This window comes from Bufo bufo, chromosome 2, assembly GCF_905171765.1.
Source record: "Bufo bufo chromosome 2, aBufBuf1.1, whole genome shotgun sequence".
NCBI lineage: Eukaryota > Metazoa > Chordata > Amphibia > Anura > Bufonidae > Bufo > Bufo bufo.
This window is the reverse complement of record NC_053390.1, coordinates 257,801,914-257,829,489: the sequence shown is the minus strand read 5'-3', so window position 1 is coordinate 257,829,489 and position 27,576 is coordinate 257,801,914. Positions and strand designations below refer to the sequence as shown.

The window sequence follows — 27,576 nt, the reverse complement described above, 5'->3', positions numbered from 1 at the left end:
AAATCTTGCCTAATACAGTCATCAAAAAGAAAGTTCTTAGGGGGTAATGCTAGATTCAGTTTCCCAACAATCATCCATCCCACAGGAAAAGATGGAGTCTTTCAGGGAGAAAATAAAGAACTTCCAATCTCATAAACAGTGCTCTATCAGAGGAGCTATGAGCATCCTGGGACTGATGACATAATGCATTACAGCACTTGCATGGTGCAAAGCTCACACCAGAATAACACAATCCTGGATTCTAGGGAAATGGGACAAAAAGCAGTTCTCCCTAGACAAAAAGATGAGCATCCCTTACCACGTAAAGTTAGATTTAAACTGGTAGAAGGAAAGGACGAATCTATCAAAAGGCGTAGCCTGACTATCTGTGCCAGATCATGACAGATGCAAGCGGTTCCGGATGGGGAGCAAAAGTGGCTTCCTCAAGCTGGCAGGGCAAGTGGTCAGAAGAAGCAAGAAACAGATCCTCAAACTACAGAGAACTATGAGCGGTCTGGGAAACCCTAAAAACATCTCAAGCAATGTTACCCAAAAACATCTGAAAATATTTTCGGACAATACCTCGACTGTTGCCTATTTAAAACATCAAGGAGGCATAAGATCTCCAGGCTTGAGACTGCTAGCGGAAAAAATATTTTCTTGGGCAGAAATTATTGTTCTTTCCATTACAGCAATCCATCTGAAGGGATCAGAAAACCTAGAGGCAGATTATCTGAGCAGAAGAACATTAGACCTGGGGGAGTGGTCATTAAACCAAGAAATCTTTCAGGGGATTTCCTAAAAATCTGGTGTACCACAAATAGACTTGTTCGCCTCAAAAACAAATGCAAAAGTAAGGTGTTTCTGTTCCTTAAATCCCAGAGAAAAACCGTTGGCAGTAGAAGCCTTTTCAGTAAAATGGACATGGGACCTAGCTTACTCGTTTACTAACGGTGATATTAATAGCCCCCTACTGGCCCAAAAGAAGCTGGTTCTCTATCCTAAAGAAAATAGCTCTAGAAGAACCTTTGAAAATACCATTGCAAAAATTCATTCTGTCACAGAGCCCAATTCTTCCTCAGAATCCTAGCCTTTTCAAGCTGTCAGCCTGGATCCTGAGAAGCAAGGGGCTCTTGGACAAAGTTATAAATACATTGAAGGCTAGTAGGAAGAAGGTCACCTCAGCTATATATCTTAAAATCTGGAAAAGATACTGTAGTTGGTTGGGGGATATGTCATCCCCATGTATCCAGAAAATTCTAGATCTCCTTCAGAGGGGATTGGATCTTGGTCTTAGACCAAGTACACTAAAGGTCCAGATCTCCGCCTTAGGGGCCTTCTATAGTAAAAACTTAGCCGATCATAGATGGATAAAAAGATTCATAAGAGCTGCATCTAGACTGAGACCATCCTTAACTCAAAAGTCCCTCAATGGGATTTAAACTTGGTTTTAGGGGATTAATGAAATTTACCCCATTTACCCCTATATCGGACATTTTAATTAAACACCTCTTATTTAAAACAGCGTTCCTAATAGCTATAACATCAGCTAGACGCCTGGGGGAAATTCAGGCCCTCTCCTGCAGAGAACCCTATCTTTCAATATTTCCTGACAGGATAGAGCTGAGATTTGATCCTGGTTTCCTTCCAAAAGTGGTCTCTGATTTTAATAGAGACCAGGAAATCCTCTTACCTTCTTTTGTACAGACCCACAAAACCAGTCAGAAGAACAGTTCTATCACCTAGATGTAATGGAGACAATTATCCAGTACCTGTCGGCCACTAAGGAGTTTAGGAAGGATGACAATCTTCTGATTCAGTTTGCAGGTCACAATAAAGAGAAGAAGGTTTCCAAAGCTTCCATAGGTCGTTGGATAAAGACCATGATATCCTGCTTTTACTCCATAATGGGTCTTACAAATCCTTTTACCGTTAAAGCCCATTCCACCAGGGCAATGGCATCTTCTTGGGCAGAAAAAGCTGGGGTGTCTCTTGACAAGATATGTAGGGCCGCTACTTGGTCAAGTATAAATACATTCATTAAGGATTATCGTCTAAATGTCTCTGCTTCTACAGATCTGACCTTTGGCCAGAAAATTCTGCAAGCAGTTGCACCTCCTACTGATTAATCTGGTAGTTCTCATGTGTAGCCTTCATGGTGGATAAAATGGAAAACCGTAATTAGACTTACCGGTAATTCTGTTTCCTTGAATCCACCATGACAGCTCATATACTCCCTCCCTTAGTTGTTCAGATATGGAGTATGAAGTAATACACAAAAAAAAATTAAAAAAATTTTGCACCCACTTGGGTAATTTGTAAACACTGAGGGGTGAGAGTGGGTGGGGGCTTTTAAACTCGGTGTTCCTGCCCCTACAGAGGTCAAGGGGTCAATCTCATGTGTAGCCGTCATGGTGGATTCAAGGAAACAGAATTACCGGTAAGTCTAATTAAGTTTTTTTGTCACCTTACATCACTAAAAGTGCAACACCAAGCGATCAAAAAGGCGTATGCCCCCCTAAATAGTACAAATCTAACCTTCACCTCATCACACAAAAAATGAGCCCCTATCTAAGAAAATCGCCCAAAAAATAAAAAAAACTATGGGTCACAGACTATGGAGACACTAAAACATTTTTTTTGTTTCAAGTATGATATTATTGTGTAAAACTTAAATAAAAAAAGTATACATATTAAGTATTGCCACATCCGTAACGACCTGCTCTATAAAAATATCACATGGCCATTAGTTGTCACCTTACATCACAAAAAGTGTAATACCAAACGATCAGAAAGTCATACGCACCCCAAAAAAAAAACAATCAAACCGACATCTCAGCCCGCAAAAAATGAGCCCCTACATAAGACAGTCGCTCAAAAAATAAAAAATTAAGGCTTTCAGAATATTAACTTTTTTTTTCAAAAATGCTTTATTATGTAAAACTGAAACAAACAACTAAAAAAAGTAGTCATATTTTTTAGTATAAAAATAGCACATGATCTAACCTGTCAGATGAACGTTGTAAATAACAAAATATAAAAACAGTGCCAAAACAGCTATTTTTTGTTACCTTGCCTCACAAAAAGTGTAATATAGAGCAACCAAAAATCATATGTACCCTAAAATAGTACCAACAAAACTGCCACCTTATCCCATAGTTTCCAAAATGGGGTCATTTTTTTGGAGTTTCTACTCTAGGGGTGCATTAGTGGGTCTTCAAATGTGACATGGCAACTTAAAATTATCCCAGTGAAATCTTGCCTTCAAAACCATATGGCGTTTCTTTCCTTCTGTGCCCTGCCGTGTGCCCGTACAGCAGTTTACGACCATATATGGGGTGTTTCTGTAAACTACAGAATCAGGGTAATCAATATTGAGTTTTGTTTGGCTGTTTACCCTTGCTTTATTTCTGGAAAAAAATGGATTCAAATGTAAAATCTGCCATAAAAGTTAAATTCTGAAATTTCATCTACATTTTCCTTTAATTTTTGTGGAACACCTTAAGGGGTAATTTTTTTGTGTGGTTTCTATTATGTAAGCCTCACAAAGTGACTTCAGACCTGAACTGGTCCTTAACCCCTTAAAGCGAACCTGTCACCATGATTTTGCGCACAGAGCTGGGCACATGGGCTGCTAGATGGCCACTAGCTCATCTGCAGTACCCAGGTCCCACAGCTCTCCGCGCTTTTATTGTGTTAAAAAAACCTTTTGAGTGATATGCAAATTAGCTGATATGAGTCCTGTAGCCGGAGATGAGTCAAGCGTCAAGGAGCCCAGGACCGCCCCGCGTCCTCCGAATCTCCTCCTTGCCGCTTGACTCATCTCCGGCTACAGGACTCATATTAGCTAATTTGCATATCACTCAAAAGGTTTTTTTAACACAATAAAAGCGCGGAGAGCTGTGGGACCTGGGTACTGCAGATGTGCTAGTGGCCATCTAGCAGCCCATGTCCCCAGCTCTGTGAGAAAAATCATGGCGACAGGTTCACCTTAAGGACAGTGTCACTTTAAGTGCTGATAACTTTAAAACGCTTTTACTTACACAGGCCTTTCTGAGATAGTTTTTTTTGTCACATATTGTACTTCATGACACTGCTAAAATTGGGTCAAAAAAGTAAATTTTTTTTGCATACAAAAATACCAAATTTACCAAAAATTAGCAAATTTCCAAGTTTCAATTTCTCTACTTCTATAATACATTGTAATACCTCCAAAAATAGCTATTACTTTACATTCCCCATATGTCTACTTCATGTTTGGATAATTTTGGGAATGATATTTTATTTTTTGGGGATGTTACAAGGCTTAGAAGTTTAGAAGCAAATCTTGAAACTTTTCTGAAATTTTCAAAAACCCAATTTTTAGGGACCAGTTCAGGTCTGAAGTCACTTTGCGAGGCTTACATAATAGAAACCACCCAAAAATTACCCCATTCTATAAACTACACCCCTCAAGGTATTCAAAACTGATTTTACAAACTTTGTTAACCCTTTAGGTGTTCCACAAGAATTATTGGAAAATAGAGATACAATTTCAAAATTAAACTTTTTTGGCAGATTTTCCATTTTAATAATTTTTTTCCAGTTACAAAGCAAGGGTAAACAGCCAAACCAAACTCAATATTTATGGCCCTGATTCTGTAGTTTACAAAAACACCACCATATGTGGTCGTAAACTACTGTACGGGCACACCGCAGGGCGCAGAAGGAAAGGAATGCCATATGGTTTTTGGAAGGCAGATTTTGCTGGACTGGTTTTTTTGACACCATGTCCCATTTGAAGCCACCCTGATGCACCCCTAGAGTAGAAACTCCATAAAAGTGACCCCCCATCTAAGAAACTACACCCCTCAAGGTATTCAAAACAGATTTTACAAACGTCGTTAACCCTTTAGGTGTTCCACAAGAATTAATGGAAAATAGAGATGAAATTTCAGAATTGCAATTTTTTGGCAAATTTTCCATTTTAATCAATTTTTCCCAGTAACAAAGCAAGGGTTAACAGCCAAACCAAACTCAATATTTATGGCCCTGATTCTGTAGTTTACAGAAACACCCCATATATGGTCGTAAACAGCTGTACGGGCACACAAGGAAAAGAATGCCATACGGTTTTTGGAAGGCAGATTTTGTTGGACTGTTTTTTTTGACACCATGTCCCTTTTGAAGCCCCCCTAGAGTAGAAACTCCAAAAAATTCGCCCCATTTTAGAAACTACGGGATAGGGTGGCAGTATTGTTGGTACTAGTTTAGGGTACATATGATTTTTGGTTGCTCTATATTACACTTTTTGTGAGGCAAGATAAAAAGAAATAGCTGTTTTGGCACCGTTTTTATTTTTTGTTATTTACAACATTCATCTGACAGGTTAGATCATGTGATATTTTTATAGACCAGGTTGTCACGGATGCGGCAATACCTAATATGTATACTTTTTTTTTTTTATTTATGTAAGTTTTACACAATGATTTCTTTTTTGAAGCAAAACAAATCATGTTTTAGTGTTTCTATAGTCTGACAGCCATAATTTTTTAAGTTTTTGGGCGATTACCTTGGGTAGGGTATGATTTTTGCAGAATGAGATGACGGTTTTATTGGCACTATTTTGGGGTGCGTGTGACTTTTTGATCGCTTGCCATTACACTTTTTGTGATGTAAGGTGACAAAAAATGGTTTATTTAGCACAGTTTTTATTTTAATTTTTTTTACGATGTTCATCTGAGGGGTTAGGTCATGTGATATTTTTATAGAGCCGGTTGATACGGACGCGGCAATACCTCATATGTATACCTTTTTTTTTTTTATTTATGCAAGTTTTACGCAATAACAGCTTTTTTAAAACCAAAAAAAATGTTGTTTTAGTGTCTCCATATTCTGAGCCTTAGTTTTTTTATTTTTTGGGCGATTGTCTCAGGTAGGGGCTAATTTTTTGCGGGATGAGGTGATGGTTAGATTGTTGTACTTTTTGTGATGTAAGGTGACAAAAAAATGGTTTATTTAGCACAGTTTTTATTTTTTACGGTGTTCATCTGAGGGGTTAGATCATGTGATATGTTTATAGAGCCGGTCGATAAGGATGCGGCGATACCTAATATGTATACTTTTTTTTTTTCCCCCCAATTTTTTTTTACTTTATTTGGGGAAAATGAAATTTTTGTTTATATTTACTTGAAACTTTAAAACATTTTTGGGGAAAACTTTATTTTTTCAACATTTTTTTTTCACTTTATTTTTTGTCCCACTTTGGGACTTGAACTTTTGGGGGTCTAATCCTTTACAATGCATTCCAATACTTCTGTATTGGAATGCATTGGCTGTATGAGTAATACTGTGTGTATTACTCATACAGCTTCCGGCCTGTGAGATCCAGGGGGCTGGATCTCACAGGCTCTTCACCGGAAGGCAGCGCAGATGCCTCAGGAAGGCATCGCGCTGCCTTCCATGCCATCGGGTCCCCCCTACAGCCCCATGGGGACCCGATGGCACAGCCGCACCAGGTAAAAGCCGCAAACCGCAGGTCTGAATTGACCTGCGGTTTGCGGTGATCGCCGACACGGGGGGGGGTCACGGGACCTCCCGCGCATTTAGCCAAGGTGCCTGCTCAATGATTTGAGCAGGTACTGGATTACGATCACCGCCCGCCAGGCGGCGAAGATCGGAACTATACATGACGTACCGGTCCTTCATGGGTCCTTAAGGACTCGGGAACCATGCCGTACCGGTACGTCATGGGTCCCTAAGGGGTTAATGGACATACGATTTGGCAGGTAAACAGTGGTGAAACCATACCTCGGTCATGCTGTGGCAGCTATATATAGACCTACTCTTAGAGTACATCCACGCGTCGTGAAAATATGGATTTTCCAGCGAAAAATCTCAAGCGGAATTCAGTAGCAGCAAAGTATCTCAATAGCAGAAACGTGTCCAGCAGACATTGACCTGCGGTGCTGATTCCAGCCCTTTCCATGTAGAGGGCAGAAACGCGCAGCATAGTCCACATTACACATGAGGATTTGTCCATTCTTTGTGGACACAACGTGAATTGAATCTGATTGGTCAGATCATCAGCCATTTCTCTCAATTATCCCAGATACAGTCACGTTTGGCAAAGCATACAGTACATGATTATTTCAATGAGGAGAATTAGCCAGACACTTGGCAGCATCTTATTTGCTGAGGTATAAATGACAGGTTTTACTAAATCTTTTCTCACAAAACTATATATCAATCTGCTCATCTTCTCCTGCTCTATAACATGGTGCCTGCAGATTGCACTGCATTTTGTGGTGACAGGTCATCTTTAACCCCTTAAGGACCGGGCTCATTTTCACCTTAAGGACCAGGCCATTTTTTGGAAATTTGACCATTGTCACTTTAAGTGCTAATAACTTTAAAACGCTTTGACTTATCCAGGCCGTTCTGAGATTGTTTTTTCGTCACATATTGTACTTCATGACACTGGTAAAATGAAGTCAAAAAAATTATTTTTTTTTGCACAAAAAAATACCTAATTTACCAAAAATTTGGAAAAATTTGCAAATTTCAAAGTTTCAGTTTCTCTACTTCTGTAATACATAGTAATGCCCCAAAAAATTGTGATGACTTTACATTCCCCATATGTCTACTTCATGTTTCAATTGTTTTGGGAATGATATTTTATTTTTTGGGGATGTTATAAGGCTTAGAAGTTTAGAAGCAAATCTTGAAATTTTTCAGAAATTTACAAAAACTCAATTTTTAGGGACCAGTTCAGGTCTGAAGTCGATTTGCGAGGCTTACATAATAGAAACCACCCAAAAATGACCCCATCTAAGAAACTACACCCCTCAAGGTATTCAAAACTGATTTTGCATACATTATTAACCCTTTAGGTGTTGCACAAGAGTTATTGGCAAATGGGGAGGAAATTTGAGAATTTAATTTTTTTGTCAAATTTTTCATTTTAACACATTTTTTCCACTAACAAAGCAAGGGTTAACAGCCAAACAAGATTGTATCTTTATTGCCCTGACTCTGCCGTTTACAGAAACACCCCATATGTGGCCGTAAACTACTGTACGGGCACACAGTAGGGCGTAGAGTGAAAGGTGCGCCGTTTTGTTTTTGGAGGGCTGATTTTGCTGGACTGGTTTTTTGACACCATGTCCCATTTGAAGCCCCCTGATGCACCCCTAGAGGAGAAACTCCCTAAAAGTGACCCCATCTAAGAAACTACACCCCTCAAGGTATTCAAAACTGATTTTACATACGTCGTTAACCCTTTAGGTGTTGCACAAGAGTTATTGGCAAATGGGGATGAAATTTGAGAATTTCATTTTTTTGCCTAATTTTCAATTTTAACCCATTTTTTCCACTAACAAAGCAAGGGTTAACAGCCAAACAAGACTGTATCTTTATTGCCCTGACTCTGCTGTTTACATAAACACCCCATATGTGGCCGTAAACTACTGTACGGCCACACAGCGGGGCGCAGAGTGAAAGGTGCGCCGTTTGGTTTTTGGAAGGCTGATTTTGCTGGACTGTTTTTTTGACACCATGTCCCATTTGAAGCCCCCCTGATGCACCCCTAGAGTAGAAACTCCATAAAAGTGACCCCATCTAAGAAACTACACCCTTCAAGGTATTCAAAACTGATTTTACAAACGTTGTTAACCCTTTAGGTGTTGCACAAGATTTAATGGAAAATAGAGACACAATTTCAAAATTTCAAATTTTTGGCAGATTTTCCATTTTAATATTTTTTTTCCAGTTACAAAGCAAGGGTTAACAGCCAAACAAAACTCATTATTTATGGCCCTGATTCTGTAGTTTACAGAAACACCCCATATGTGTTCGTAAACCGCTGTACGGGCACACGGCAGGGCGCAGAAGGAAAGGAATGCCATACTGTTTTTGGAAGGCAGGTTTTGCTGGACTGTTTTTTTGACACCATGTCCCATTTGAAGCCCCCCTGATGCACCCCTAGAGTGGAAACTCCAAAAAAGTGACTCCATTTTAGAAACTACGGGATAGGGTGGCAGTTTTGTTGGTACTAGTTTAGGGTACATATGATTTTTGGTTGCTCCTATATTACACTTTTTGTGCAGCAAGGTAACAAGAAATAGCTTTTTTGGCACGTTTTTTTTTTTTGTTATTTACAACATTCATCTGACAGGTTAGATCATGTGGTAATTTTATAGAGCAGGTTGTCACGGATGCGGCGGTACCTAATATGTATACATTTTTTTTTATTTATGTAAGTTTTATACAATAACTTCATTTTTAAAACCAAAAAAATGTTTTAGTGTCTCCATAGTCTAAGAGCCATAGTTTTTTCAGCTTTTGGGCGATTATCTTGAGTAGGGTCTCATTTTTTGCGGGATGAGATGACGGTTTGATTGGTACTATTTTGGCGTACATGCGACTTTTTTGATCACTTTTATTACCTTTTTTGGGAAGTAAGGTGGGCAAAATTTCAATTTTCTCATAGTTTTTATTTTTTTATTTTTATGGCGTTCACCGTGCGGGGAAAGTAACATGACCATTTTATAGATCAGGTCGTTACGGACGCGGCGATACCTAATATGTGTAGTTTATTTTATTTTTTTAATTTTTATTCATTGATAAATGTTATTTTTTTTTATCTTAACTTTTTTCACTTTTTTTTACATTTTTTTGACCCAGACCCGCTTGGTTCTTGAAGATCCAGTGGGTCTGATGTCTGTATAATACAGTACAGTACAATATATATTGTTCTGTACTGTATTTTACTTACACTGAACAGATCTATGCTTTCAGCATAGATCTGTTCAGCACCATGGACAGCAGGACGCCTGAGCAGGCGTCCTGTTGCCATGGGAACCCTCCCCGTCTGCTCAGAACTTCGCAGACGGGGAAGGGTAAGCACAGGGCTGAGGGGGGCTCTCTGGGGGCTCTCTCCCTCTCCATCGGGGGGCTGCAAAGGCACAGCAGCCCCCCGATGGAGAGGGAGGGAGCTCCCTGACCGATGACAGTTAACTTTTTCCATACAGCGGTCGGTATGGAAAGGGTTAAACGGCTGACATCTGCACAGATGTCAGCCGTTTATACCAGGGTGCCAGCAATGTGCTGGCACCCTGGTATACCCACTAGAAGCCAACGATCATTCATGGGGAGGCGGGCGGGGGATCGCGATCCCGCCTGCCGCACCTCCCGCAACGCCCCCACCGCATGCGACACCCCCCCCGCACCACCTGCCGGCATCAAATCATGCAGGGGTGCAGGGGGGGGTGAAAAATATAGATTTTAGCCACTCTAAAGTTTCTGATCGCCGCGGTCAGGGACCGCGGGGATCAGAAACTGCAAAAAGCGCAGCAAACCGCAGGTCTGAATTGACCTGCGGTTTGCTGCGATCGCCGACACGGGGGGGTCACATGACCCCCCCCTGGCGTTGTCACAGGATGCCGGCTGAAGGATTTCAGCCGAAATCCCGTTCCGTTTAACCCCTCGGGCGCCGGAATACAGATTTTAAGTCAGGACGTACCGGTACGTCCTGTGTCCTTAAGGACTCGGGAAATAGGGCGTACCGGTACGTCCTATGTCCTTAAGGGGTTAATGTGTGTGCACAGATTTAGTCATGACAATTAGGCCATCATGGATTTTACTGCTCAGCTTTTCCAGACACTGATACATGCCTGTATTTCTGCATAATTAGGTAATTGTGGTTTGTCATCTAAAACTAGAAACAGCAAGGACTTGCACTTACTGATGATTTGTTTCATTTTGGGTTCATACAACTCCTCTCTCTAGGTCCAGAAGATGGGACAGATGGGATTACTGTCAGTGGAAGTCCCAGAAGACCTAGGTGGAGCAGGACTTGACTGCTTGGCTTACGCTATTGCATTAGAAGAAATCAGCCGTGGTTGTGCATCCACTGGAGTCATCATGAGTGTGAACAATGTGAGAAAAGAGAGCTTTTAAATTTTTGGGAATAAGCGTCAATTCTCATCCAAAATATTAAAATGTGGAAGCAGATTTATAGATTTTTATATGGGGTATTCCAGTGTGGATATTTATAAGCGTTTTTACTTCCCATAGGAGTGAATAGAGAGTCGCACAGGCACAGCCACCTCTCCATTCTGTGACCTGCACCAATCAGACATTTATGGCATACCTTGTAAATGTTAGTTGGGAATACCCTTTTAGCCCCTTCCCGAACAGAGCCGAATGTGCACAGTGCTGGTCGGGTCTTTACAGATGGTCCTCGGTGCGGAATTGGCGCCCAATAGCTGCTAGGTTTTTTCTGTTTCACACAGCAGAGACCCGGGGCTAATGTCTGTGATCTGCAGCAACGTATTTGTAATTTTGCTTTAGAAATTATCCCTCTTTGACAGCAGTAATGAAGACACATAAAATAAAAGTAAGAGCTTTGCTAATACATTTTCATAATGGTCTTGTATTTCTTGTAAGTTCTTAAATTCGGAGTAAATGTTAGTTAACCACTTGCCTACCGCCGCACGACTTTCTACGTCGCGGCGGTAGGCTCTTATCTGTAACCTGACGTATAAAAGTGCCGGTTACATCGCGATCTTCCGGAGGCCCATGCCACCACAGATCGCTGTAACCGCGCTGTCATTAGACAGCTGCGGTCACAGGGAGAAGTCCGGAAGCCAGCTGGAGCGGTCTGGTTGGAATACACGCTTGTAGCACTCTGCTACAAGCCTGTATTACATTGAAGAAGCTGAAAGCCGGCTGGGAGCGCTTTTTCTTATGTGAGGGTGCCACCTGCTGGCTTTAAAATGAAATGGCTGGGAATTAACCTCTTCCTGCCTTGACTGTGGCAGAAAGGGGTTAATTCATTTTAAAAAAAGTAAATAAAATAATAATAATAATAATAAAAAAAAATTACAAAATATAGCAATAGTTACTAGTATTAGCAATAGTAATTAGACTACGCACACACCCATACAAACATCCCGCCCCTTTTTTGTTCATAAAAAATAAAAATAAAAATTAATATTTATATATATTTATTAGTTTTAGCAATAGTATGGGTGGAATCTGTATGTGTAAAATATACAAACATACCTAGATTTTTAAATTAAACAAATGTGTGTATTTGTTTTAGCTATATTTTGTATAGCAGGGTTTTTTTTTCTGCGTAAAATATACAAACACATTCAAAAATGCCAAAACAAAACAAAAACCCTTAAAGTGTCCAAATGAATACCTTAGTGCAAATAACATAAAATAAAAATAACATAAAGTCACTTTGAAGGGGATTGTAACGTTTTGGCGCTGTATAACAGTTTTCTGCCAATACGGTGCCATAGAATCAGGCCGCCAAAATGCGCTCCAGTCTTTTTAAGTCTTTGGGTGGGCCCAACTAGTAGATAAATTACATAAATAGTGTCCATTTTCAGGGTACAAGCGTACGGGATGGTTTTAGAAATGTTTTGTCTTTAAACCTTTTGTAATAGAAAGAAAAATTGAAAGAATATTTTTCTTCATAATTTTCAGTTTTTCCTTAAATATTATTTTTTTTAAATATTATATCCATTATCTAATGGCACAAAAGAAAGGTCTAAGGCGTCCCGTGAAAAATAATATCAAATACATTTAGGCTGTCTCAGAAATTAATCAGTTATTTGCAGTTAGATAGGCCCATTGCTACAACTTAAAAACTGGCCTGGTAAGGAAGGGGGATAAACATTCCGGTAATTAAGTGGTTAATGGGCATAATTTATCTGGCCTCTGGAAAAATGGCTGCTGCATGGTGATTTTTATTTATTTCTTTGCTATGGGCAGCTTTCTATTAGGCCGGGTTCACACGGGCGTTGCGGGAAAATGTGCGGGTGCGTTGCCCGCGATTTTTCCGCGCGAGTGCAAAACATTCTAATGCGTTTTGCACTCGCGTGAGAAAAATCGCGCATGTTTGGTACCCAAACCCAAACTTCTTCACAGAAAATAATAGCATTCTGAATACAGAATGCATAGTAAAACAGCGCTGGAGGGGTTAAAAAAAAATAAAAAATTTTTAACTCACCTTAGTCCACTTGATCGCGTAGACCGGCATCTCCTTCTGTCTCCTTTGTTGAACAGGACCTGTGGTGAGCATTAATTACAGGAACAGGACCTTTGATGACGTCACTCCGGTCATCACATGATCCATCACCATGGTAAAAGATCATGTGACGTACCATGTGATGACCGGAGTGACGTCATCAAAGGTCCTGTTCCTGTAATTAATGCTCACCACAGGTCCTGTTCAACAAAGGAGACAGAAGGAGATGCCGGGCTACGCGATCAAGTGGACTAAGGTGAGTTCAATTTCTTGATTTTTTTTTTTTTTAACCCCTCCAGCGCTGTTTTACTATGCATTCTGTATTCAGAATGCTATTATTTTCCCTTATAACCATGTTATAAGGGAAAATAATAATGATCGGGTCTCCATCCCGATCGTCTCCTAGCAACCGTGCGTGAAAATCGCACCGCATCCGCACTTGTTAGCGGATGCTTGCGATTTTCACGCAACCCCATTCACTTCTATGGGGCCTGCGTTGTGTGAAAAACGCAGAATATAGAGCATGCTGCGATTTTCACGCAACGCACAAGTGATGCGTGAAAATCGCCGCTCATGTGAACAGCCCCATAGAAATGACTGGGTCGGTATTCAGTGCGGGTTCAATGCGTTCACCTCACGCATCGCATCCGCGCGGAATACTCGCCCGTGTGAAAGGGGCCTTAGAATTAGTCTCATATTTGATCTTACAGACAGGGGATGGGCATGAGATCTTTTTCAGACTGCTGAGTTTTCTGGTTTATTTAATGTGATACATGTTTGTGAGACAATGTGCTAATCAGACTACTTATTCTTAATCTTGTCATTTACATACCTGCGTTTTTGTAGTCCCTTTATTTAGGGCCGGTCCTCAAAAATGCCTCTGAAGAACAGAAAAAGAAGTGGATTACTCCATTTTGTAGTGGGGACAAGATCGGCTGCTTTGCACTTAGTGAACCAGGTTTGTGAGTTGCATATGTAATGAGACCTGTGAAGGGGAGTATACTTACCTGCTTCCTGCCACTCGGTTCAGGCTTTCTCTGCACTTCCAGTTCTTGTATGTAAACTTCTTGCAGGGTGGGGTCACATGTATTATTGCAGAAAATGACTGGCCACAGCAGTGACATGTCCCCAAGCTGTACGACACTGTTGGACCACGTTCCACTTGGGGATATGTCACTGATGAGGCCAGTCAGTTTGTATTTCTCAGCCTGAACATTGCCCCTGTGAAGTAAAGTGATGATGTTTATGATGTTGTGAATTCCAGTCTCACTACCGATCTACTGAATTGTAGTCACCTCATTATGTGATAACAGTTCAGAAGATTGGTGGTGAGACTGGTATTCACACCATCATAAATCATTACAATGTTGTGAGTTCACTTCACAAGAGCAGTGTTCAGGCTGGGAAATACTGCTCACACATGGATCGTGTTTTCACGAATGAATATGCTAATTTCACTTATGTTTCACACTAGCGTTAAAATCATCCAGCATGCTGTTACGGCAGAGGTACAGTGTGCCAGAGTTCATTGTATTCTGCATAGCCAGATACTGCCTTTTCCTGACGGAGCTCATTGACTATAAAGGGTTTTGGCCAGAACAAAAAAACGGTGCTTTGACTAATGCCGGATCCCCCCTCCCCCCCAGGTCCCATTATAGTCAATGGGCTCAGCGGGGAAAGACATCTGGCTAATGGCGTAATGAAAAAAGGGGTCAAAATGGCTGATTCAACATTTTTTTTCATCGCTTCTCTTACCCAACAAAATGTAATAAAATGTGATCAAAAGGTCACACACACTCCACTCCAATGGTAGCAATAAAAACTACAGATCGTCCCGAAAAAAATGAAAGTTATGGTGATGCCATAACTATTTAGACATAAAAAATCTATACATATGTGGTATCGTTGTAATCGTACTGACCCAGATAATGAAGGGCACAGGTCAGTTTTGCCATAAGGGGAACGACGTAGAAACAAAACCTCGTAAAACGGTGGAGGAATTGTGTTTTTTCTTTACAATTCCACCCCATTTGGAATATTTTTCCCGCTTACGACTATATTGTATGCCATATTAAATGGTTTCATTAGAAAGTACAACTTGGCCTGCAAACAATAAGCCCTCATATGGATATGTAAACAGAAAGATAAAAAGGTTATGGCTCAAGGAAGATAGGGAAGGAAAATGAAAACGCAAAAACGAAAAAACCTCCGGTATCCTAAGGGTTGAAGTGGCCCTGGAAAAAAAAATGAAAAAGTGTCCTCATGTTGCAGGCGGGTCCAAATTGACAGAAGGCGGGGCAATACCATAGCGCAAAATACCCTCCTAGCAGAAACATACACCACAGTGCAGCACAATATATTGACTCAAAAGTTGTCCTTCTGTGGTGGCCATCAATAGATGTCATTTTCTGTCCTCCTCCTCCCTTTGTTGCTGATTAAGATATGGAGTAGGGGGCTTAAGATGTGAGATGTAGGCCAAAGCAGTTGATATTAAGAGGGCATGTGCGATTGCTGGCCGGGTACATGAGTACCTCATTCTCACAGCATTAATTACTGCTGAGAGCTCATTATGTACCAGGCCAGCGGCATAGAGGAGGGCTTGGGTGGCCCCCCAGGCGACGGCCCACCAGGAAATTTCGCTGTAAGATCTATGACTAGTCCAACCTGATTTATATGCATAATGAGGCCATACTGCTACCAAGGACACCATATACAAGCATAAACAATTTAAGCACTAGATATAGAAATGAATACATGCTCCCACATTTCTCAGTGACTGCTGAACTGCTTTGGAGCTAGAATGCTAATCTCTTTTCATTGGTAGGTAATGGCAGTGATGCCGGAGCAGCAAGTACCGTAGCCAGGCTGGATGGGGACGAGTGGATTCTGAATGGAACAAAATCCTGGATTACAAACGCATGGGATGCCTCTGCAGTTGTCGTCTTTGCTACAACAGATAAGTCCATGAAACACAAGGTGAGTGACCCAATCATGTAAAAACAGCTTTCTCCCGCTCCTGTTATTGTTTGCTGGCGATATTATTCCTTTTGATTTATTAATTACAAGGGTTTCTTGAGATTTCTGACAAAATTTGCGGAAATATACTGCATACAGTTATTATAGTGTAATATACATTAAAAGTCTCACATCCTGCCCTCAGTATGTTTATCAGTATATCACAATATACAGAAATCCTACTCCCTTTATGTAGTACTTTTTAGAGCATAAAGATTGTCACAATGAATGTCATGCCCTGCTCTGACTATGTGCGGAGGTCGGCCAGAATAGCAGCACGTGTTTAGTTTAGTTTTGTTTTGGAGTCGTGCTGGACCCGCCTCCCATAAGGTGCACTGGGTGGGGTCATTGGTTTAAATATCACTCTAGTCCAGTGTTCTGAGCGGGTTATAGAAATCAGTCTGGCCTTGGAAGCAAGGAAGGAGGGTTGTCTGTTCCAGCTCAGAAAAGATGAGTGTGGTTTCAGTTTTTGTTGATTGCTGTCTAGGTTGTGTTTGTGTCATCTTTCCCATCCGGGTTCTGTGCGGACGGGCTGCTCCTTTTCCCCTTTTCGCCATCTCGGGGAGTCTGGGGTGTTTTGGCCCGGGCGCGTCGTTCCTACCTTCAGGGTCTGAGTGTGGGCTGAGCAGTGCAGGGAGAGAGGTCGGGATTTAGCTAGGAGGTGACCCTTCCCCTGCTTCTCGCCTAGAGCCTGGTTGTTGGTTTATCAGTGTGTCTGAGTTCCCAGTCCGCCGTGACATTATAACCCGCCATACTGTGACTGCCATTACTCTGCGTTTTTGTGATGGCGTCAATTGATGCACTGGTTGACTGCATGCAGGGATTATCCATAGAGGTTGCGGATCTGTGTAGTTCGGTCACACGGTGTCAGAATGCTCTGGCATCAGGTGCATGCCAAATTTGTGTGGAGCCAAAAGTGGCACTTCCTGATCGATTTGCAGGGGGTACGGATAACTTGATCCGTTTTAGGGAGTCTTGCAAATTGTATTTTCGGCTGCATCCATCGTCGTCAGGTGATGAGAGTCAGAGTATAGGTATAATCATTTCTCTGCTTAAAGGGGACGCGCAATCCTGGGCCTTTTCTCTGCCGCCCGGTTCTCGGGCCCTCCGGTCGGTGGAGGAATTTTTTAAGGCCCTGGGTTTGATCTACGATGACCCAGATCGGGTTTCCGGGAATTGAACCGTATTACGGTCCGGGATCCATATCCCCTGCCTTTGATCTCTGACCTTTTTGATCAGATTGTTGGAGCCAAGGTGTTCTCCAAGTTGGATTTGAGAGGGGCCTACAATCTGATCAGAATCAAGGAGGGGGATGAGTGGAAAACGGCCTTCAATACGCACGAGGGAAATTTTGAGAATCTGGTTATGCCTTTTGGGTTGACGAACGCGCCAGCAGTATTTCAGCGATTCGTCAATGACATTTTTCATCATTTGGTGGGGAGATTCGTGGTGGTTTATTTGGATGACATTTTAATTTACTCTCCTGATCTGAAGACCCATCAGGATCATGTGAGACAGGTTTTGACGATCCTTCAGGAGAATAAATTATATGCTAAATTGGAGAAATGTTTGTTTTCGGTGCAGGAGCTTCCATTCTTGGGATATCTGCTTTCTGACTCTGGTTTTCGTATCGACCTCGAAAAGGTCCGGGCGGTTCTGGAGTGGGACCGACCTGAGAATCAGAAAGCTTTAATGAGGTTCCTGGGGTTTACTAATTATTATAGAAAATTTATTTCGAACTATTCTACCATTGTAAGACCTCTCACTGATATGACTAAGAAGGGCGCCGACGTCTCTGTCTGGTCGGATGAGGCATTGCAGGCCTTTTCGGCTATTAAGGAGCGTTTTGCGTCTGCTCCCATTCTGGTGCAGCCCGTTGTGTCTCAGCCATTCGTAGTGGAGGTTGATGCATCTGAAGTGGGGGTTGGAGCGGTGCTGTCGCAGGGTCCATCTCCTGGCAAATAGGTCCCGTGTGCTTTTTACTCCAAGAAGCTCTTGGTCGCCGAGAGGAATTATGATGTTGGAGATAGCCAGCAACTCTCTATCAAGTTGGCCTTTGAGGAATGGCGTCACTGGTTGGAGGGGGCGTCTCACCACGTTACGGTATATACAGACCATAAGAATTTGGCTTACTTGCAATCTGCCAAGCGTCTGAACCCTAGACAGGCCAGATGGTCACTGTTTTTTACCAGGTTCAATTTTGTGGTTATCTTTCGCCTAGGGGTTAAGAACGTCAAGGCGGATGCCTTGTCTCGCAGCTTTACTGGGGGAGCTGATTCAGAGGATCCTGCTCCGATTTTAGCTGATGGGGTGGTGGTCTCCGCTCTGTACCCCAAATTGGAGATGGAGGTGTTGGGAGCTCAGGAGGGGGATCCTGGTTCTTGTCCCCCAGGGAGGTTGTTTGTTCCTGAAGGCCTGCGATACAAGGTATTCAAGGAACATCACGATACTGTCCTTGCTGGACATCCTGGTGGTAAGTCCACCTGTGATCTGGTGTCTCGGAGGTTCTGGTGGCAGCTTGTGAGACCTGTGCTCGGTCAAAGGTTGCTCATACTCAACCGGCTGGTTCACTTCTTCCATTGTCAATTCCGTCTCGTCCTTGGACTAATTTGTCTATGGACTTTATTACGGATCTGCCGAGTTCCTCCGGGAGAACAGTAATTTTGGTGGTAGTTGACCGTTTCAGTAAAATGGCTCACTTTATATCTTTAACTAGTCTGCCTAACGCCATGACTCGGAAATTGCATGGTATTCATTCGGATGTGGTCTCTGATAGGGGCACGCAGTTTGTCTCCAGGTTTTGGAGGGTGTTCTGTTCTCGGCTGGGCATTCAACTTTCGTTCTCTTCGGCTTTTCATCCGCAGTCGAATGGACAGACAGAGCGTACTAATCAAAACCTGGAGACCTACTTGAGGTGCTTTGTGGCTGAGAATCAGGAGAACTGGTCCTCATTCTTGTCCCTAGCAGAATTTGCTTTGAATAACCGTAAGCAGGAGTCCACGGGTAAGTCGCCATTTTTTGGTGCCTACGGTTTTCATCCTCAGTTTGGTACCTTTTCTGGGACTGGTTCCTCTGGGATGCCAGAGGAGGAGAGATTTTCTTCTGCCTTGTCCTCTATCTGGAGGAGGATCCAAGGGAATTTGGAGAAGATGGGCGAGAGGTATAAGCGAATGGCTGACAAGAGACGTGTGACTGGTCCGGACCTGTGTGTGGGTGATCTGGTGTGGTTGTCCACTAAAAATATTAAATTGAGAGTGCCATCTTGGAAACTGGGTCCAAGATTTATCGGTCCGTACAAAATATCTGCGGTGATCAATCCAGTAGTGTTTTGGCTGGATCTTCCGCAGACTTGGAGGATCCATGATGTGTTCCACAGGTCTTTACTAAAAAAAATACGTAAAATCGGTGGAACCATCGCCATTGCCTCCTCCTCCCGTTCGAGATCTCCAGGGTTCTCGACTCTAGAGTTCTTCGGGGTTCCCTTCAGTACCTGGTACACTGGAGGGGATACGGCCCTAAGGGGAGGACGTGGGTTCCGGCGCTGGATGCCAGTGCCAGCCGATTGGTAAGGGCTTTTCATAGATCCTATCCGGATAAGATTGGTCTTTAGAAGGGGGGGTACTGTCATGCCCTGCTCTGACTATGTGCGGAGGTCGGCCAGAATAGCAGCACGTGTTTCGTTTTGTTTTCTTTTGGAGTCGTGCTGGACCCGCCTCCCATCAGGTGCACTGTGTGGGGTCATTGGTTTAAATATCACTCTAGTCCAGTGTTCTGAGCGGGTTATAGACATCAGTCTGGCCTTGGAAGCAAGGAAGGAGGGTTGTCTGTTCCAGCTCAGAAAAGATAAGTGTGGTTTCAGTTTTTGTTGATTGCTGTCTAGGTTGTGTTTGTGTCATCTTTCCCATCCGGGTTCTGTGCGGGCGGGCTGCTCCTTTTCCCCTTTTCGCCATCTCGGGGAGTCTGGGGTGTTTTGGCCCGGGCGCGGGGGTGCGTCGTTCCTACCTTCAGGGTCTGAGTGTGGGCTGAGCAGTGCAGGGAGAGAGGTCGGGGTTTAGCTAGGAGGTGACCCTTCCCCTGCTTCTCGCCTAGAGCCTGGTTGTTGGTTTATCAGTGTGTCTGAGTTCCCTGTCCGCCGTGACAATGCATTTCTGAAACTGGATATTTAGTTAATAAAACTCATATGAACGTGGGAATGCAAAAAATCTCTTGATACTAAAAATTGTAGGAGTTAATTAGCTTTCGTGAATTAGGCTTGTGACAGTGCTTCCTGAATGTGGACATATAATTTTTAAAGCCAGAAAATAGGGGTTTTAAAAAGGTCAGTCACAGGAGATGGGATAGGAACATGTGACTTGTAATATAATTCCTCAGGCAAGAAATATATGCACTTTTTGACCTGTGGTCACTTAAAGGGGTTGTCCAAGTTATGTAGAAAAAACAAAGCACTGTAAATCTGATGGTCAGAAATATCTATATTAGCTAAGCAAGTGTTAGACCAAAAAGTTTTAGGCAAATTATATTTGCTCATTTACCTAATTATGTTCTGGCCCCTTTGTTTACATGCAGTTGCAGAGATGTGGGGGTGTGTAACAGTCTCTGAGGTTGTCAACAAAGACTGTCTATCCCCTACCCCTGCTCTGCAAAGGGAGTGAATGAAAGTGCTGCCCTGACTGCTGGGATACTTAGCAGCATGTTGTATGTGTAGTACTACAAGTCCTGCTGTATAGTACAATGACTTTACTGATACACACAGGATCTTCCCCCTACCTGTTCTTGTTCAGTGCTCTGCACACACTTCCTCATAGCTGGCAGAAGAGTACAGAGGAGAGGACTCCAGTTCTTGTCAGCTGTGTGTTTGGAGGGTGAGTAGGGAGTGAGGATCCTGTATACAGAATTAGTCTCTTTCGTGCCTGGAGAAGAGGAAACCCTGCAGCTGCTCAGTACCTGAGGCAGAGCCTCCAGCCCTGAGTCTGTGCTGCTAATGCTAGAAGGGGTTAAACTTTGCTGAAGAATCCAGTGGGAGGAGAGACACAGCTCAGCCAGCAGGTCGGGCAGTTCAGGGATTGTGGCTTGTTGCTCCAACCAGCACAGCCTTCACTGTGACGTTCCGTGCACAGAGACAGACGTGCTCCCTCAGGCTTGTGCACTGAACTTCCGAGCAGGGGAAGCAACTGACATCACAGGTCATGTGATGTTCAGCTAACTAGAAGAACTGGGCCACCCTAGATGAAGTGAATTGAAAACCCCTTACATTTGCTTAGTTAGAAACATACAAAGAACAAAAAAATTACTTGGACAACCCCTTTAACCCCTTAAGAACCTCCCCCGTACATGTACGGTGGAAATCCGCTCTTTAAACATGGCGCCTACTCAGAAGTTGAGTGGGTTGCCATAGCCGCCGGTTGCCTGCTGTTTTACACATCAGACACCCCAAGGCAATATCCATGATCGGTGATAATGCCAATCATGGACATTTAACCCCTCAGAGGATGTGGTTACTTGTGACCACAACATCTGGTCGGTTTAACCCTGGGAGCGCTGCTCTCCTGGGGCCCAAATGTTTGTTTGCTATGGCAGCCCAGGGCCCTCTGAAAGAACTATTCTAAGGCCTGCCACAGTGATGTTCCTCTGCAGGGCTCTATAGAAAGATAGTTAATCTCCAATAGATTGCAATGTTAAATCATTGCAGTCTATGGGAGAAGCAATCAGATAATCGCATTTTCAAGTTACCTCAGGGAGCATAATATAATTGTAATAAAAAGTTTAAAAAAAGTTTATAAAATTTAATAAAAAATCTGATCATCCCTCTTTCCCCATATTAAAAATAAAACTGAATAACAATAAACAATATCAAAACAATAATCAAAAATCATTGTATTTATCCTGTACAGTGAACGCCCCAGAAAAAATTAGCCCTAACACAGCTCCATAGACATAACTATAAAACAGTTATGTGGGTCACAATATGGTGATGCAAAGAAAAAAAAAATTTTCAAAGTTTTTAAGAATAACTATATAAATGTGGTATCGCTGTAATCATACTGATCTGGAGAATGAAGGTAACAGGTCAGTTTTTCCCACTTCCACCCCATTTGGACTTTTTAGTAGAAAGCTGAAAAAAAAAAAATTATTGTATGAAATATAAAGTGGTGCCGCTAGAAAGTGGAACTTGTCCTGCAAAAAACAAGCCCTCATACGGCTATGTGAATGCAAAAATAGTTGCTTCAGGGGACAGGGAGTAAAAATTTAAAATCAAAAATGGAAAATCGCTTGGTTCTTAAAGGGGGTTATCCATGGTTAATGTAAAAAATGAAAATTGTTCATCATATTATATGTGACAATATCTTTCTAACAAAGAACCAGCCCTGTACCTCACAAGGATCCAGAGATCTCCCCATTCATTGTTCCAGTTGCGCTGCTAGATTTATATGAAGCTGATAGCTCAAGGGGCATGTTCTTTCTGTTGCATCTCTCTCCCCATCACAGCTCAGGAGGTGGTTGAAGGATGGAACTGAACATATGCATCCACCTAAACAGCAGGTGGCGCTATACAGATACATTTTATTTGCTAAAATGTATATTGGCTATATTAAATTTTAAATTACATGCAATTACAAAAGTATTTAGATCCAGGTGTTGGTTTGAGAATTGTTTGAGAATATTGTTTGTGGGGCAACCCCTTTAAGGGGTTAAAGGAACACTAAACCTTGAAAAACAACAAAAGAAGTTGGAGTAGAAGTCTTGTCGCTGTACTCTCACATTGTACAAGTTTCCCAGCTTTCATAGGTTCCTGAAATCTGCCTAGCTGTGGCATTATTTGGGAGAGCTGAGAGGGATTATTTATTTTTTATTTTTATCAAATCTCTTTTTATTTTCAATTTCAAAAGTAAACAATTTCTTACATTACACCATAAAGAATTACAGTGGTTATACACAAGAGATTTCAAATAAGTGATATAGACAAAAACCACATCTTATGAAAATGGTAAGAAAGGTAGGGAAGGTCCGGGGGGGAAGGGAGGGAAGGAATGGGAGTAAAGAAGGAGAGGGAGTTAAAGGACGGAATGAGGGGAACATTTGATGGCATTATAAAAAGAAAAATATGGTACAAACATGTAGTATTACTGGTCCAAAATGTAAACAATAGTGCCTTACAAATACAATGACCGCAGATTAAATGAAGAAAGACAATTCAGACACTACTGCAACCACCTAATCAAATCAATTAGAATCCATCAGAATAAAATAAAATCAAATATTCCCCTCTAAGGGCAACGGAAACTAAGGAAATATGCTTGGAACCTCATAAACATTTGAGTCTAGCATTAGAACCAAGCAAACATTCTGCTACAGCATTGAGGGGTCGAGTTGAACAAACTACCTAGTTGTATAAATAGTGATAAAACCTATCACATGGACATAGTTTTCTGGAAAACATTGTGCTGGACTATAGTTGACTAGGGAGGATTTCGATATGACTTCCAAGGTTTCCATAACCTAGTAAATTTTTCATGGGATCTGTTTGACCAGCTTACTAACTCCTCCATTAAGTATATTTGGTCAACTTTTGTGCGCCATTGTTCTAATGTAGGGGACAGGGGACTAAGCCATTGAAGTGGGATTAAAAGTCTCGCCGCCTGGATCAGTAAAGTGGCCAAATCTCTTGAAGAGGGGTACCATTTATCATCTGGTAGCCATAGAAGTACAGATTGGGGAGAGAAGTTCAAGTCAGAATGACAAATTTTATTAATTTCCCTTCCAATTAGGTCCCAGAACTGACGAATCTGGGGACAATGCCAAAATATATGACCCAGGGAACCCGTGTGAACCGAGCATCTCCAGCACTTATCCAATTGAGAAAGACCCATTAAAAATAGCTTCTGCGGATCGTTATACCACCTTGTTACTGTCTTATATGAGTGCTCCTGGATTTTTGCGCATCTCGAAAAACCATGAGAGTTTCGGTGGATGTGTATAATATCTTGATCGGAAATAGATATGTTGAGGTATTTTTCCCAGGATCTGATATAGGAGGGGACAACTGAATCAATAGGGGTGATCAATGCCTTGTATAGGGTAGATATACAACGTTTCGGGCAGGAGTCTAGTGTGGTTAATCTTTCAAACCACGTGGGGTCTGTCTGGATCTTAGTGTTAGACAGTAAGGCCTTGAGGGAGTTCTGAAGCTCCTGATTAGCAATAAAGTTGCTAACAGCAATGACTTGGGAACAAAAGTTTGGAATGTTATCAGCTGAACCAATCTCTTGCAACAAGGAAGAGACCGGGACATCTTTCAAACCTTTCCAAAAATGGGGTAATTCCTGGGAGTATTTATTTAAGAAATAAGGAATAAACTTTGCAGGTAGGGTCTTAGGGGGGGAGGAGAATATCCCCAATGTTGTGTGCAAGGACCTTATGGTCTGGAATACACCTCTTGTGAGGTTCTGTGGGATAGAAGAGGAAGTGTTCAACCCCCACAAACCTGATTCTATATCCGATCCCAATATCTTATATTTAGATATGCACAACTGTAACCACCTTTTAAGTTGGATCGCATTGTAATATTGCTCCACATCCGGGAGGCCGAAACCACCGTGAGCTCTACTCCTTGCAAGTTTGAAGAAGGAAATCCTAGGCTTCTTACCTCTCCATAGGAAAGTCGTAAGGATACGTCTGATCATTTTAAAGAAAGACTTTGGGAGAAATATAGGCACCATTTGTAATAGGTACGTTATTTTAGGTATAATATAAGTTTGTAAGAGGTTTTTTCTACTTATCCAGGACAACCACGGCAGAGCAAGAGTACTCAATTGCTCCTGAATCTTTTTTACTAATGTAGGATAATTTAGTTTATATAGGAGGGAGGTGTTATTGGGGAGAGTTATCCCTAAATATGGAAGAGAGGTAGAATTCCACCTGAATGGGAATTTGTCTTTCAATAAGTGAACCGTGTGGGTCGAAAGGTTAAAACCCATTGACTCCGACTTAGTGTAGTTAATTTTAAAATTGGACAGATTGCCAAATTCAGAGAAGATGTCCAAGACATGAGGAAAGGCCATTGTGGGATTGGTAATTAAAAGCATAAGATCATCTGCAAATGCAGCACATTTATGTTCAGAACTACCAATTTTTAAACCCCTTATGCGAGAATCATCTCTGAATGCCTGTAGCAAAGTCTCCATTACAAGAATAAAGAGAGAGGGAGACAGGGGGCAGCCCTGTCGTGTCCCATTCGTGATGGGAAAGGGCTCGGATAATGTACCATTAACTCTCACTCTCGCTCCTGGGGATCCATACAGAGACATTACAGCTCGTACAAAGGTATCTGGCACTCCAAATCTATGCAAAGTTCTCTGCATGAATAGCCAATTTACCCTATCGAAAGCCTTCTCAGCATCTGTGCTGAGAAGGACTAATGGGGAAGAATTCTTCTGAACCCAGAAAGCTGCATTTATCAATCTGCATGATTGAGAACTACCCTCTCGACCCAACACGAATCCCGCCTGCTCTGGGTGGACTATTTTTGGTATAAGGGGGGCTAGTCTAGAGGCAAGGAGTTTGGCCCAAATCTTGACGTCTATGTTTAACAAAGAAATAGGGCGGTAATTTCTACATTCTTTGTTATCTTTCCCCTCTTTGTGTATGATGGTAATAGTGGCTTCCAAGGTCTGTTTTGGTAAGGGGTTTCCTTCTAACAGTGCCTGACACCATTTAGTTAGCTCTGGGGATAAGACTGGTAAAAGTTTCTTATAATAGCCTACAGGTAGACCATCTGGCCCCGGAGCTTTTCCCATAGGCATTGAGCTAAGTATTTTTAAGACTTCGTCTTCTGTGACCGCTGCAAGAAGAGAGGAGCTATCTGACTCCTGCAAACTGGGAAGGTGTAATTTTGAAAGAAAGCTGTCAATTAACTGACGCTTCTCATCTTGGATATGTTCCTTGTGTGGCGACTCTATAGGGGGGTCAATATTGTATAACTTAGAATAGAACGAGCAGAACTCTCTTGCAATATCCTTAGTGGTGTCTACCAGTGTGCCTTTATCTGTTCTGATTGCTGCAATATGTTGTGCCTCGTTTCTCTTCTTTATCATATGCGACATTAAGCGGTTCCCCTTATCCCCATGGAGATAAAATTGGGCTTTAGAGTATTGATAAGCCTTGGCACATCTAACATTGAGGAGTTCTTTTAGTTGTCTCCTAAGGGTATCAAGTTCAGCCTGTGAAGACAGAACAATGGATCTTTTCTGCTTAGTTTCTATGGAGGATATTTGGCTTATCAGGGAGTTTATTTTACTCTGCCTCTCTTTCTTAATGCGAGAGCCTAGGGCTATTAATTCCCCCCGAATAAATGCCTTATGTGCCTCCCACGTTATAGTTTGTGACGTGTCCTTGGGATTATTCTCCTGAAAATATCTTGAAAGTTTTTTCGAGATGTCAGACAAGTGACGTTCGGAATCTAATAAAGTCTCATTGAGACGCCAAGCCCACTCCCTAATAGGTAAGTTCATAAAGGAGAGAGCAGTGGTCACCGGGGCATGGTTGGAAACAGTGATGGGGTCTATCTTTGAATCGCGTACCATTTCAACATGGGATTGAGAAATAAATATGTAATCTAAACGTTGGTATGTATGGTGGACTGCTGAGTAAAATGTGTAGTCCCTGTCAGAACTATGCAACAACCTCCAAGTATCTATTAGCTTAAGATCCCTCAACAGCAGTTGGATACCTCCTATCGTCTTCTGGGATTGAGCTGAACCACCTACGGAAGTGTCTAATGAGGGATTAAGCGAGATATTGATATCTCCCCCTACTATTAAAATTCCCTCCGCAAAATCTCTGAAGCTTCTGAGGGTAAGTTTGATCCATTTGTGCTGGCGCGTATTAGGCGCATAGAGACAAGCTAGGGAAACCATAACCTGACCTACCCTGCCTTTCACAAACATGAATCTACCTTCCGGATCTATTTGGGTCCCCGTGGTCACAAAAGGTACACTTTTACCAATGCCTATGCTGACTCCTCTTGCGGCTTTGTGGTATGTGCTGTGATACCACTGTGAGAAATTGGTTTTTGGAAGTTTAGGAACTTTCTCATTCTTAAAATGAGTTTCCTGTAGAAAACAAATATCACTTTTGTTTTTCCTCAACATAGTAAAGATTTGAGAGCGCTTCTGAGGTGTGTTGAGGCCTCTCACATTGAAAGTAGTTACATTAAGTACCGCCATGAGGAGTCAGCATGATCCAGCATCAATACTAATATAAAGGTCGCCCAAGCAAAGCTGTAACAGATAGAAAAAATGGGGAAGAACATAGGCACAAACATGTGCCACAATAACAGTGAACTAACAAGCACTATCCTTGAAGCAAGGAAGACATGCAATGTGTCGTCTAAAGCCAACACAATTGGCGAGGGCAGAGGAAGATGGTAAGTGAACATCCTAGCCCGGGTCCTCACATCCATGCTCCAAGGAGCTATTACATATTGTATAATACCTGGTAAAAATAGAACATACTAAGGAGAGTAGAGGATGAAATATTACATGACAATAATAACCTAGCGGGTT

At 42.1% G+C, this 27,576-nt stretch overlaps 1 protein-coding gene across 1 annotated transcript in view; it reads left to right on the top strand.

Moving 5' to 3' along the window:
* ACADS (acyl-CoA dehydrogenase short chain) overlaps window positions 1-27,576 on the top strand; it is a 70,434-nt gene that overhangs the window by 7,941 nt on the left and 34,917 nt on the right. Inside the window, exons 3-5 of the mRNA XM_040416493.1 lie at window positions 10,747-10,896; window positions 13,847-13,958; window positions 15,825-15,976. Of these exons, the coding sequence (XP_040272427.1) occupies window positions 10,747-10,896; window positions 13,847-13,958; window positions 15,825-15,976 (414 nt within the window). The remainder of the gene's footprint in view (window positions 1-10,746; window positions 10,897-13,846; window positions 13,959-15,824; window positions 15,977-27,576) is intronic.